At 54.6% G+C, this 12,272-nt stretch overlaps 2 protein-coding genes across 5 annotated transcripts in view; both read left to right on the plus strand.

Annotated features, from left to right (window-relative positions):
* The first annotated feature begins 513 nt into the window (after positions 1 to 513).
* Positions 514 to 7,312, plus strand: SLC23A3 (solute carrier family 23 member 3). 3 transcript variants are annotated; one of them, XM_026002127.2, is made up of 12 exons: positions 514 to 824; positions 960 to 1,117; positions 1,279 to 1,373; positions 1,591 to 1,664; positions 1,872 to 2,053; positions 2,360 to 2,483; positions 2,640 to 2,754; positions 3,689 to 3,942; positions 4,523 to 4,628; positions 4,920 to 5,087; positions 6,311 to 6,406; positions 6,503 to 7,312. In XM_026002127.2, exons 1-12 carry the CDS (start codon positions 624 to 626, stop codon positions 6,790 to 6,792), a joined length of 1,863 nt encoding a protein of 620 aa, XP_025857912.2. In that variant the 5' UTR covers positions 514 to 623; the 3' UTR covers positions 6,793 to 7,312. The 3 variants fall into 3 exon arrangements, with proteins under 3 accessions (XP_025857912.2, XP_025857916.2, XP_072598289.1); XM_026002131.2 differs by lacking the exon at positions 3,689 to 3,942 and having other exon boundaries at positions 2,391 to 2,487; positions 2,707 to 2,754; XM_072742188.1 differs by lacking the exons at positions 1,872 to 2,053; positions 2,360 to 2,483.
* Positions 7,313 to 8,992: 1,680 nt separating this feature from the next.
* The window catches only part of NHEJ1 (non-homologous end joining factor 1), an 83,060-nt gene continuing 79,780 nt past the window's right edge, over positions 8,993 to 12,272 (plus strand). The window contains exon 1 of one of the 2 annotated variants that reach the window (XM_072742930.1): positions 8,993 to 9,130. Coding sequence is in view for 1 of the 2 variants with exons in the window: in XM_072742931.1 (XP_072599032.1) it covers positions 9,632 to 9,673 (42 nt within the window). In the remaining variant the exon portion in view is untranslated. Of the gene's footprint in view, positions 9,131 to 9,383; positions 9,674 to 12,272 lie in introns of those variants that run through there. The other variant, XM_072742931.1, reaches the window with a different exon arrangement.

A 12,272-nucleotide genomic window follows, 5' to 3' on the forward strand; every position in this document is an offset into this window, starting at 1 on the left:
TAGACACCACATCCACGGTGATTCGACATGCGGGCTGGCAGTGCATTACATTGTCTCCTTGTTTAGCTGGGCCCAAGCTTTCACATATGAGATACTTGTTATCAAGCACCTTTATTTCTCCTTTCTGTTACGGTGAGGATATTACACGGAGTTGTGGTCACTGTTGCCACGTGCCATGTATGGATGTTACCCATGCATTTCCTTCCTGGGGAGTCCTGGGGGCTGGACTCCGAAAAGGCTGAAAACTGGTGTAACACTGATCTTTCCAGTTGCTGGTGGTGAGGAAGGAACACTGTAAAACTTCCCCAGGATCTTTGATACGTCTTCTCCCCACCCCTCCTCTCTGCGTTGCAGAGTGTAGAACAGGGGATCTAGATGGAGATTCTTGGGGGGAGGGGTCTAGAATGTGGTTCCACAGTTAATGGGTGATGGAATTTGCACAAGAGCTGGGCAAAGGTGAAAGGGCCTGTCCAGCCCCAAATCCCTCACCCCTTCGCTCCGCTTCACTGACACCTCTACCCCCTCCCCACACCAGGCAGCTAACTTCATCCAAACTCTGACCTCTTACACTCTCTACTTAACTCTGGCCCAGGACAGCCAAGACAAGAAGAGAGCAGGGCTGCATGAGCCGATCACCCCACCATCCTATCCAACTCCGATCCATGGACCTGCAGGATGCCCTGGCTCCTCTGCCGTTGTCGTCGTCACCACTGCCATCACCGCTGTCGCCACCACAGTCTGCTGTTCAAAATCCCTCCTCTCACCTTTGGGCTTCTCAGTGTGGGCCTCCTCCCTGGGGCCTCAGCTGTCTTCTGGCTCTGCAGGTAGGAGCAGAGGTGTAGGAGTTGATGCTGGCTGAAGAAGAGTTCTGCGGGGATAGGTGTGACCTGAGAAGCCCTCTGGCAAGGGGTATTTACACTTTTTCCTGAAGACCACCCATCCCATTCCTCCTCCTGCAGCATATCTTGGTCCTGGCTTCTCTGCTCTGTGCCTCCCACCTGCTCCTGCTTCAAGGACTCCCGCCAGGAGAGCTCTCTTCCTCCCCTGCCCAGCTCTTGGCCTCCAGCTTCTTTTCCTGTGGTGTGTCTACCATCCTGCAAATTTGGGTCGGCAGCAGGTGAGGGGAACTCCCTGAAGAGAAGGGGGCGGGGTCCCACGTGTGTGTGTGTGTGTGTGTGTGTGTGTGTGTGTGTGTGTACTGGTGTGAGTGTGGGAGAGGCCTGAGGAGTCCTTTCAGCTGCTGCGTTTCCAGACCTGCCAGGGCTGCTGTTCCTACAGGCTGCCTCTTGTCCAGGCTCCATCCTTAGAGTTCCTTGTCCCTGCTCTGGTGCTGACCCAGAAGCTACCTCTGGCCATCCAGACCCCTGGAAACTGTGAGCACAGAGCCAGGGCAAGGGGTGAGGGTGGGGTGGGGTGGCAATCTGAGCCTCCGGGTGTACGTGGGTGCCGGATCGAGAGCGGGCGGGGATGGGAACCACCAGGCTGTGGGGGCTTGGAGCTGTGCCAAGCACCAGCTAGGACTGTAGAACACTGGGGTTCTGTCCCGCTTACCACTGTCCTCTCCACACCCCCAACTTGTCCCTGTCCCAGCCTCCCTTGTGCTGCGCCGGTGTGGGGGGCCTGGCTGCCCTGGCCTGGCGCTCTGGAACACTTCTCTCCGAGAGGTGAGTGCCTGGGGCTGGAAGGCAGGAGGGCTGGAGGTGATGGCAGGGTGGAGGCGGTTCTTGTTTCCAGCTGGTGGGGACTGAGATGGTCTGGGGGAAGGAGCGAGGGCAGAGGCCCACCCCCAAGAATTCATCAAAAAGTCCAGGCCTAAGTCAACTTCGTTGAGCAGTACGCTCCCTCTTTGTTCTTTTTCTTGGCTCCTCCAGGTGTCCGGGGCTGTGGTGGTATCTGGGCTGCTGCAGGGCACGCTGGGGCTGTTGGGGGGTCCTGGCCACTTGTTCCCCCACTGTGGGCCCCTGGTGCTGGCCCCCAGCCTGGTGGTGGCAGGGTTCTCTGCCCACAGGGAGGTGGCCCTCTTCTGCTCTACTCACTGGGGCCTGGCCTTGCTGTACGTAAGTCCTGAGAGGTGTGGGGTGGTGACCAGTGGGCTGTGCGGGACCTGGGGGCGGGGGGAGAGCAGCTGGCCCTACCCAACTCAGCAGCCATCTGAGCAGGGCCAGTCTCTTGTGGATTTGGAATCCAGGATTTTGGCTGGATTCGTTTGGCCTCCCTGGCTTTTACACTGTCCCCCGCTAACCTCCCCCCAAGACATCCTCCTTCCTCTCTTCTCTGGGACCCCTTTTAACGAATTATTCCGTTCTTACCTCTATCACCCGGCACTCCTCTTGCTCCTAAAACTCCTTCTCTCTCCTAGGCTTATCCTGCTCGTGGTGGTCTGTTCTCAGCACCTGGGCTCCTGCCAGGTACCCCCGTGCCCCTGGCGGCCAGCTTCAAACTCTTCACCCCACACTCCCATTCCTGTCTTCCGGCTCTTCTCGGTATGTGAGAGTCTGGCCAGGGACAGATGAGGGGAGAAGGAATGGCATAGAACGCTCGCTCAGCCTGCTATCTTTTGGCTTCTGTCTACCCCTCAAAGGCTGGCCTGGAAGGTTCTGGGAGAGGGGTTCTTTCCTGCCTCAGTTTTTGCCCCTCAGGTACTGGTGCCGGTGGCCTGTGTGTGGATCATCTCTGCCCTTCTGGGGCTGCGCCTCATCCCTCTAGAGCTGGCTGCGTCCCCCAAGGCACCATGGGTCTGGCTGCCTCACCCAGGTAGGTTCGTTCTTCGTCCTCCATCCTCATTTCTTTGGACTCAAGATTTAGGGAATTTCATTTCTGAATTAAATCCTGTGTTTTCTCAAAACACACGGGGGAGAGAAATTGCCAGTCTGAGGGGGGCAATGGCAGCCCCTTGCCACGGGTGTTTTTTGGGGGTGTGAAGAGACATCTGCAGGCCCACCGCTCCCTGTTGATACTCCTTACCCAACTTACACCTTTGTGCTACCTCCCCCCACAGGCATTTGAGTTGGTGACCTACATATACAAATTGCTTTTGAGGCGTTGTGTACAAAAGTTGTTCATTCGTCGATTTAACAGAGGTCTGTGGTGTGCTGATTTTGTGCTGGGCATGTGATAGGGGACGTGGTGATAAATATGACACAGTACCGATACCCCTGAAGGTTATATCTGCTGGGGAATGCAGATCCTGATTAAATAATCACCCAAGTAAATGTAAAATTGCATGTGGTAAGTGTGACAATGGGGAGATACCTTGTGTAATGACAGCTTATCATGGAGACTCTGTATTCGAGAGATCAGGAAAAGTATTCTTGAGGAAGTGATCTCTGAGCTGAGACGTGAGAGATGAGTAGGAGCTAAAAGAGTGAAGGCCAGGGAGAAGAGTGTTCTAGGAGGGAGAACAGCACATGCAAAGGCCCTGTGGTAGCCAGCAACACACCTAGTACAAAGGGCCTGAAACAAGGCCAGTATATCTGGAGTGAAGGGAGTGAGGCAGAGTGTGGTGAGACATGACGCCTTGTAGACCATGGTAAAGGGATGAGTTTCTCCTGGGTTTATTGGTTTTGTCGCAAGAGATTGTCTTCAAAGACAATGGGGTCTCAAGGATTCCTATGGCACAAAACCTTGGAGGCAGGGAGGTGCTCCAGCCTTGAGTCTGGCCCCAACACAGCTCTTTCTCCCTCCCCAGCTGAGTGGACCTGGCCCTTGCTGACACCCAGGGCTCTGGCTGCAGGCATCTCCATGGCTTTGGCAGCCTCCACCAGCTCCCTGGGCTGCTATGCCCTGTGTGGCCGGCTGTTGCAATTGCCTTCGCCCCCTCCACATGCGTGCAGTCGAGGGCTGAGCCTGGAGGGTCTGGGCAGTGTGCTGGCCGGGATGTTGGGGAGCCCAATGGGCACTGCATCCAGCTTCCCCAACGTGGGCACAGTGAGTCTTATCCAGGTATGTGTGTGGGGGTGGGGGCAGGGGAGCAGGAGATGCGGGCGATGGGGGGACACTCGTGCCGCCTGGTTGCCACCTGCGTCCTGCACTCTGTCACGCTCGCCACCTCAACCATCTCATTTAGGGAGGTGCCTAGAAGTGGAAAGGGGCTAGGAGTGTGAGGAAGACACTAAGCCACCGTTCCACTCCTTCTGTTCCCTGGGCTGGGAGTTGGTGAGATCAAGTCTTATAAAGTCCCTGCTCTCTTGGGCACTTCAGAGAGGGAAAGGCAGACAATTTAAGGAAAAATGTAAGATAATTTCAGAGTGATAGGTGCTATCAAGAAAACAAAGCGGGGGAAAAAAAAGAAAACAAAGCGGGTAAAAATTAAAAATAAAGTCTTTAAAAACAAAAAAGAAAACAAAGCAGGGTAGTTGTGGGATAGTGGTTGAGAAAAGGAGGACCCTTCAGGTAGAGTCCTTCTTGGAAGGGTCCCATTTGAGTTGGGATCCAAACGATGAGATGGGCCAGCCAGGCAAAAACTTTGAAGAGTTTTGTTTGAATTGGTGGCTGTGTCTTCCAGCATGTCTCCTCCCCCTAGGCGGGATCTCGGAGAGTGGCACACTTGGCGGGGCTGCTGTGCGTGGGGCTTGGGCTCTCCCCGAGGCTGGCCCAGCTCCTCACCGCCATCCCGCTGCCTGTGCTTGGTGAGTGGACGTATCAGCGGGTCTGGTATTGAACCAGCACTCCCCTCCCCCTCCAGGATGGCCCAGCTGGTTGCTTGAGGCTGGCGGGCACCCTCTCTTTCTGAACAGCCCCCCTGACACGGATAGCAGCGAGCTATCATTTTTCCCAGCCCAACGTCTTGGCCTCTTGAGTGGGCTTCTGGCGTAACTGGAAAATGAGTTGTCTGTCTCCATCCCAACCTGCCCCACCCTGCAGTCCTCCCTGCCCTGCCAGCCCTTCCCAACCCCCTTGGTTACTTCCCTACGAGACAGGTGGGGTACTTGGGGTGACCCAGGCCGTGGTTCTGTCTACTGGATTCTCCAGCTTCCACCTGGCTGACATTGACTCTGGGCGGAATGTCTTCATTGTTGGCTTCTCCATCTTCATGGCCCTGCTGCTGCCAAGATGGCTTCGGGAGGCCCCGGTCCTGATGAGCACAGGTGGGAGGAGGAGGGATGGGAAGAGGAGGAGACCCGGGGCTGGAGGCTTCGGGGCTTGGAGGCTCTGTGGACTCCAGGTCCCACACCCTTTCCTAGGCTGCGGTGTAAATAGTTCATCCCTTCGTATGGCAAATATTTATCAAGCATCAGATAAGCCCCTTGGGATACAAAGGTGCCTCCAGAGGTTACAGTCTAGTAAAAGAGAGAGGAGCTATGTACAGCTATAACAGGAAAGGGTCAGATAAGGAGCTGGGGTGCTCCTGGAGTTTCTGTTTAAGATGATCCAAGTTAGGTTTTACGGAGAAAGTAACATTTCGCTGGTTTGAAGGATGGTAAGATCTGAACGTATTTAGTGAGAGGAAGCTTGTTTCCGATGGGGGAGCCATCATAAACAACAGCCTAGATGTAAGAAGTCATAGGGTATGTCCAGGGAGCAGCAAATACCCTAGTTTGTTAGTGCAGCCTAGCTAATAGCAGTGGCACTCAACAGGAGGATTTCCCCCTGCAGGAAATATCCAGAGACATTTTTGGTTGCTACAAAAAAAGGAGGGGATTGTTATTGGCACTTAGTAGGTACAAGGATGCTGTTAAGTATCCTACAATGCACAAGACAGGCCCCCTCAAAGTGCTATCTGGTCCAAAATGTCAGTAAGTATTGAGGTTGAGAAAACCAGGCTAGAGCATGGAAGGTAAGAAGTGGGGAGCAAGATTGGGGCATTTATATATTTATTTGTAAGATCGATTTATTTTTATTTTAGAGAGAGGGAGAGAGAAGGTGCTAGTGGGGGGAGGGGCTAAGGGAGAGGGAGAGAGAGAGTCCACAAGCAGACTCCCCATTAAGCTGGGAGCCTGGGAGCAGGCTTGACCCCAGGGCCCTGAGATCATTATCTGAGCCAAAACCGAGGGTCGGCTGCTTAATCAAGTGAACCATCCAGGTGCCCCATGGTTGGGGCTTTTAATATCAAACTTTCCAGAGCCTGGAACTATCAAAATATATCTGGAGGGCCTGTGGATGGTCAGAAGACAGGATGATGGGCTGGGATCTTGTGGGAAGGGCCTAGATGAGGGAAATACAGAGTAGGGGGGCAAAGGCCGGGGGAGACGAGATAACAATTCAGAAAGATCTGTTCTCAGCCTGAGATTTAGATTTAGGTATAGAAATAGATTCTTTGACCCTGCATCGGATCAGAGTTCCCCTCCTGCCTGGCCCCAACCCTCTGTAGGCTGGAGCCCCTTGGATGTGCTACTGCGCTCGCTGCTCACAGAGCCCATCTTCCTGGCAGGACTCTTGGGCTTCCTCTTAGAGAACACCATTCCCGGTAAGTTGAGGCCAGGCCCCAGCACAGTGGGGGGAGTAGCCAGGATGTTCTCACTCCTTGGATGGGGCAATGGCCTGACCAACGTTTCTTTTGCAGGTACAAGACTTGAGCGAGGCCTAGGTCAAGGGATGCCATCTCCTTTTGCTGCCCCAAAGGCTCAGATGCCTGAGAAGTCCAGGGAGAAGGGTGCCAAAGAGTACGAGCTTCCTTTCCCCATCCAAAAGTTGCATCCCTGCATCCCCCAGCCCCTCCGTTGCCTCTGCCCGCTGCCTGAAGACCCTGGGAATGAGGAAGGAGGGCCCTCTGAGCCAGGAGAGACAGCCGACTTGTTGCCTGGCTTTGGGGAGCAGTGTCCTGAGTCTAGCAGAGAACTTGGGTCCCAGTGATTACCAGGACTCCTACTCCTGCCCTGGTTAGTTTAGCCCTAACTCCCAGCTTGCTGGAGACTCAGCTCCCAGGTTCTAATTTCTCCTAGAAAGAGGGGTAGAGGTGTGTGTGTGTGTATGTGTGTGAGAAATGGGCCCATCTAAAGCTCATTTCTCGATAGGTGTGTTGCCTTTCCTTCTTTTAATTAGGCCTAACTTCAGGCGGGGGCCATGGTTTAGTGGGCCAGGAATGAACAAATGAGATTCTGCATGTGAACTCTCTATAGTCGAACCCCAGCATTCACTTAAGAAATATTTATTGAAGGCCTCCCATGGGACGCCCAGGTGGCTTGGGGGTTGAGCGCCTGCCTTCAGCCCAGGGTGTGATCCTGGAGTCCAGGGATCGAGCCCCACATGGGGCTCCCTGCATGGAGCCTGCTTCTCCCTCTGCCTGTGTCTCTGCCTCTCTCTCTCTCTTTCACTCTCTATGTCTCTCATGAATAAATAAAATCTTAAAAAAAAAAAAAAAAGAAAAAGAAAAGGTCTCCCATGTGCAAGGTCCTGGAATTACAGATATGGATAAATCACAGTCCCTGCCTTCTTTAAGGTACTTACCATTTAAAAAGACTTATGTAATCACTAACTAAAATCTAAGGCAAAAGGCAGTCTATAATAAACATTAAAACAATGCTATGGGAGCAAAAACGAAGCAACAATGAATTCTGACCATGGATAGGGGCAAACAAAGGTGGCACTGAGGCTGGCCTCGACACGAGGAGGATTTTGGGTTGTGGAAAGTGAATGTGGAGACTATTTCAGGCCCAGGTATTCAGCAGAAACAAAACCATCAGTTGTACAGAGTAGATAATGAGTTGTGGGGCTGCAGGTTTCTCCGTGGTGACGGGGCACACGCATGGGGTTAAGCAGAAGGAGAAATATGGGATGAAGGCCGACCATGGGGTTTGTGGGGGAAGACCCCCTCAAACAATTTGAGTGCGCGAGGACCAGAGAGATTATCTAGTGAATTTCAACCTCCTCATTTAAAAAATTTATTTATTTATAAAGATTGTATTTGTTTGAGGGGAGAGGGGCAGAGGGAGAGGAAGAAGCAGACTCCCTGCTGAGCAAGGACCTCGGAGGTGGACTTGGGGCTTGGTCCCAGCACCCTGAAATCATGACCGGAGCTGAAGGCAGACTCTTAACTGAGCCAGGCATGCGCCCCTCCTCATTAAAAAAAAAAAAAAAAAATTGGTTGGACAGGTAGGGGCGGTAAGTGACCTGAGCTGCCGACAGGGCCACATCCAGGGAGCCCTCCCGGGCTCTGTGCAGGGCTCTGTGCAGGGCTCTGTGCAGGGCCCTCTTCACGCGCCCGCGCGCGCCTCCGAGGGGCACCGCCCCGCTCCCCGAGCGCTCCTCCCCGGCCCCCGGCGCTCCTCCCGCTCCTCCCCGGCCCCCGGCGCTCCTCCCCGGGCCCCCGGCGCTCCTCCCGCTCCTCCCCGGGCCCCCGGCGCTCCTCCCGCTCCCCAGCCCCGAGCGCTCCTCCCCGGCCCCCGGCGCTCCTCCCGCTCCTCCCCGGCCCCCGGCGCTCCTCCCCGGGCCCCCGGCGCTCCTCCCGCTCCTCCCCGGGCCCCCGGCGCTCCTCCCGCTCCTCCCCGGGCCCCCGGCGCTCCTCCCGCTCCCCAGCCCCGAGCGCTCCTCCCCGGCCCCCGGCGCTCCTCCCGCTCCTCCCCGGCCCCCGGCGCTCCTCCCCGGCCCCCGGCGCTCCTCCCGCTCCTCCCCGGGCCCCCGGCGCTCCTCCCGCTCCTCCCCGGGCCCCCGGCGCTCCTCCCGCTCCCCAGCCCCGAGCGCTCCTCCCCGGCCCCCGGCGCTCCTCCCGCTCCTCCCCGGCCCCCGGCGCTCCTCCCGCTCCTCCCCGGGCCCCCGGCGCTCCTCCCGCTCCCCAGCCCCGAGCGCTCCTCCCCGGCCCCCGGCGCTCCTCCCGCTCCTCCCCGGGCCCCCGGCGCTCCTCCCGCTCCCCAGCCCCGAGCGCTCCTCCCCGGCCCCCGGCGCTCCTCCCGCTCCTCCCCGGGCCCCCGGCGCTCCTCCCGCTCCCCAGCCCCGAGCGCTCCTCCCCGGCCCCCGGCGCTCCTCCCGCTCCTCCCCGGGCCCCGGCGCTCCTCCCGCTCCCCAGCCCCGAGCGCTCCTCCCCGGGCCCCCGGCGCTCCTCCCGCTCCCCTGCCCCGAGCCCCAGATGCCCCGCCCACGCCGGGCCCCGCCCCCCGCCCCCCTTCCCCCGCCCGAGAGGCCTCCACTCTAGGCCTTTGGGTTGGCGCGGGCCGGCCTGCAGCGGGGAGGCCGGGAGCTGTCGCGGCCGCTCACGGTAGGCGGCGTCGGGGCCTCGGGGCCGGGCCCGGGGCGGGGCGGCGCGGCGAGGGGCCGCCGGGACCCCGCGAGCTCGCAGGCTCGGGCTGGCGGCCCCGGAGGGCGGCGGCGGGCCTGCGGGGCGGGGCGGGGCGCGGGAGCCGCGCGTGCGCAGTCCGCCTGCTGGCGGCGAGGCGGGGCTTGGGGGGCCGCTGGCTGGGGGCTCCTCGGTCCCCGGGGCGGGCCGTCGGCTTCGTTACCCCGGGGGGTCCCGAGCCGCGTCCCGGGGCCGCCGGTTGTGACGAGCAAAGGCGGACGGCGAAGGCCCTGGCAGCGAAGGCGGGGGCGACTGCGCCGGCCGGGCCCCCGGGGGTGGGGGCGCTGCGTACAGGGCGCGAGGCTCGGGCCCCGCCGCCGGGAGGGTGCGGCCCCGCCCGCGCGGTCGCGGGCCGGCTGCCCCCTGCAGGATGGCGGGGGAACTGCGCCGGGAGCGGGGGCTCGGGAGGGCCCGGGGCTCCGGATGGTGCTCGGGCCCTCTGCGTCGCTCAAGAATAATAATCGGGTGAATGTCGGTAACGTGGCGGTTAGGGACGGCCTCGAAGGGAAAAACGGGACGGGGTACAGAGCCCTGGACTCAGTGGGACGCGCTGGGCGGGCGCAGCCAACGCCAGGTCTGGAGCTGAATGTCTCAGACCTTCCTATGGGGCCTGTGGATCTCGGGCACATTTTAAAAAAATTTTATTAATTAATTTTTAAAATTTTATTTTTATTAATTTTTAAGTTTATTTTATTGGAGTTCAATTTGCCAACATATAGCATAACACCCAGTGCTCATCCCGCCAAGTGTCCCCCCCCCCGAGTGCTCGTCACCCAGTCACCCCCCCACCTCCCCTTCCACCACCCCCTTGTTCGTTTCCTAGAGTTAGGTGTCTCTCATGTTTTGTCACCCTCACTGATATTTTCACTCATTTTTAAATTCTTCCCTCGCAGGTGTTTGGGTGGCTCAGTGGGTGAAGCATCTGCTGTCAGCTGGGGTCATGATCCCACGGTCCTGGGATTCAGTCCCGTACTGGGGCTCCCTTCTCAATGCGGAGTCTGCTTCTCTCTCCACCCCTCCCCCTTGTTTTCTCTCTCGAATAGATACATTTTTTATTTTTTAATTTTTTAAAATTTATTCATGAGAGACACACAGAGAGGCAGAGACAGAGGGAGAGGGAGAAGCAGGCTCCCTGCAGGGAACCTGATGCGAGACTCCATCCCTGGACTCTGGGATCCTGACCTGAGTCAAAGGCAGACGCTCAACCACTGAGCCCTCCAGGTATCCCATTTTTAAAACAAATAAATAAACTCCTCCCCTGTCCCCCAAACAGGACCAAAAAACAAAACAAAACAACAAAACCCCACAACGACAAACAACCCAACCAATTCAGTTTGAGGGTTTTGAGCTCCCAGGCTTTCCAAAGTGATGCACCAGGGAAATCAACCCAATTTGGGTCACTCTTAGGGAGCACCCTGCAGAGTCCTACAGGGACAGGCAACCTCACTTGTTCCCTGAATCTGTGACCTTTGGCAATGTGGAACTCTAGTGAGGACTGGCTTAATCATTCCAAGATCTCCTCCCCGTGGGAAACGACTGTCGTCCCATCCTCCAAACACAAGGTTTTGAGGCTGCTGCAAATAAAAATCGCTGTACATATTTACTTTTCACCCAACTACGGGCTGCACACATGAAGTTTTGTTACAGGGCCATACTTCAAAAGCTAAATTATGGTTGGAAGAATGACTGGAGGAACAGAACTATGTTAGCTGTGTGAATGAAATGCAAGGAATTTCATTCACTTTGTATTTATAGACTGAAAAAAATGAAGAGAATGGTATCACTCTGCCCCCTGCTCCCCCCTACACACAGAGAAAATGACCAAACTTCCTGCAAAATAGCCATAGTCACTAAATATCTACTAGGTTAAAACTACAAACATAGTCGTTGAAGTAGAAAAGTTGGTTTCCAGGATTTCCAGGGTGTACAGCAGGGCATGATGTTGTCCATGGCTGTACTTGGGTTGGGATATGGGGGATGAGTGAAGCCAACTTTAATGAATTGTTTCTATCTCTGTGAAATGCTGTGTCTTGTGTTTATGACTTCTTAGTCATCTAGGTTCTTGAAATGGGATTTGGGGCTTTTCTTTGTTTGCTTCTGGACACAGATTATTAGCTCTTTATTTGTGTCATTGATCCCCTTGAGAATTTGACATAGCTATGGACCTCTTCGTCCCAAATGGCTATATGCACGTCTACACAGATTTTGCTGGTAATTCCAGAAGATTCACATGCATAGGCTCTAGATTAAGAATCCCTCTTTTCAGGAATGTATGTATCTATGTGTATATAAATATTTAGAGAATATACATACATATATATACAGAGAGTGTGTGTGTGTGTGTATTTGAAAATCTGAGATTTTCTGGAGTTTTATTTCTAGATAATGATCAGATAATTTAAATTTCCTGCTCACGACACTTATGACGATGTTTTATAAGACAAGAACTGTATCTTCTAGAAGTTCTGGGAAAGGCTAGCATTGGCATATTTACTAGGGATATGGTAAAGAATGGTTTAGGTTTCCACATTAAGTTATATTGTTAGAAAGCAGAAATACTAAGACTAATATGCTGAGGCTTAACCATTATAGAAGAAAGACATTTTATGCCCTTTAGGAACTTAATTTGAAAAATTGAATTCTTTTTTTTTATAGTGAAGATTTATTTTTAAATAATTACGGAGTTTGTTCAGGGATACATAGTGTGTACATGAATATTCTAATTTTTTCAATTTGCTCATCTTGTGATATATAAATCTATGCATTACAACAGTGTAATAAACATATGCTGGTTGATTTTTCATTTTAAAGACAAGACCAAAATCAAAACCTGTGAACTTATTATACTTTTCAAACTGAAAGAATCAAATAGCTAGCTACAATTCTAAAATAGCATCAATAAATCCAGTATTTTTCTTGTAAGTATCAACAGGCTATACTGAAACAAGGTAAAATATAAATACCCTACTCTGTACTTAATTTGAAGTGTTACCACTGAAATCAATTACAGATGTTTATTCTGAGATGCTACTTTGAAGGTTGTAGACTCAAATGCTGATAATGG

This window comes from Vulpes vulpes, chromosome 16 (assembly GCF_048418805.1).
Source record: "Vulpes vulpes isolate BD-2025 chromosome 16, VulVul3, whole genome shotgun sequence".
NCBI classification, from domain to species: Eukaryota; Metazoa; Chordata; class Mammalia; order Carnivora; family Canidae; genus Vulpes; species Vulpes vulpes.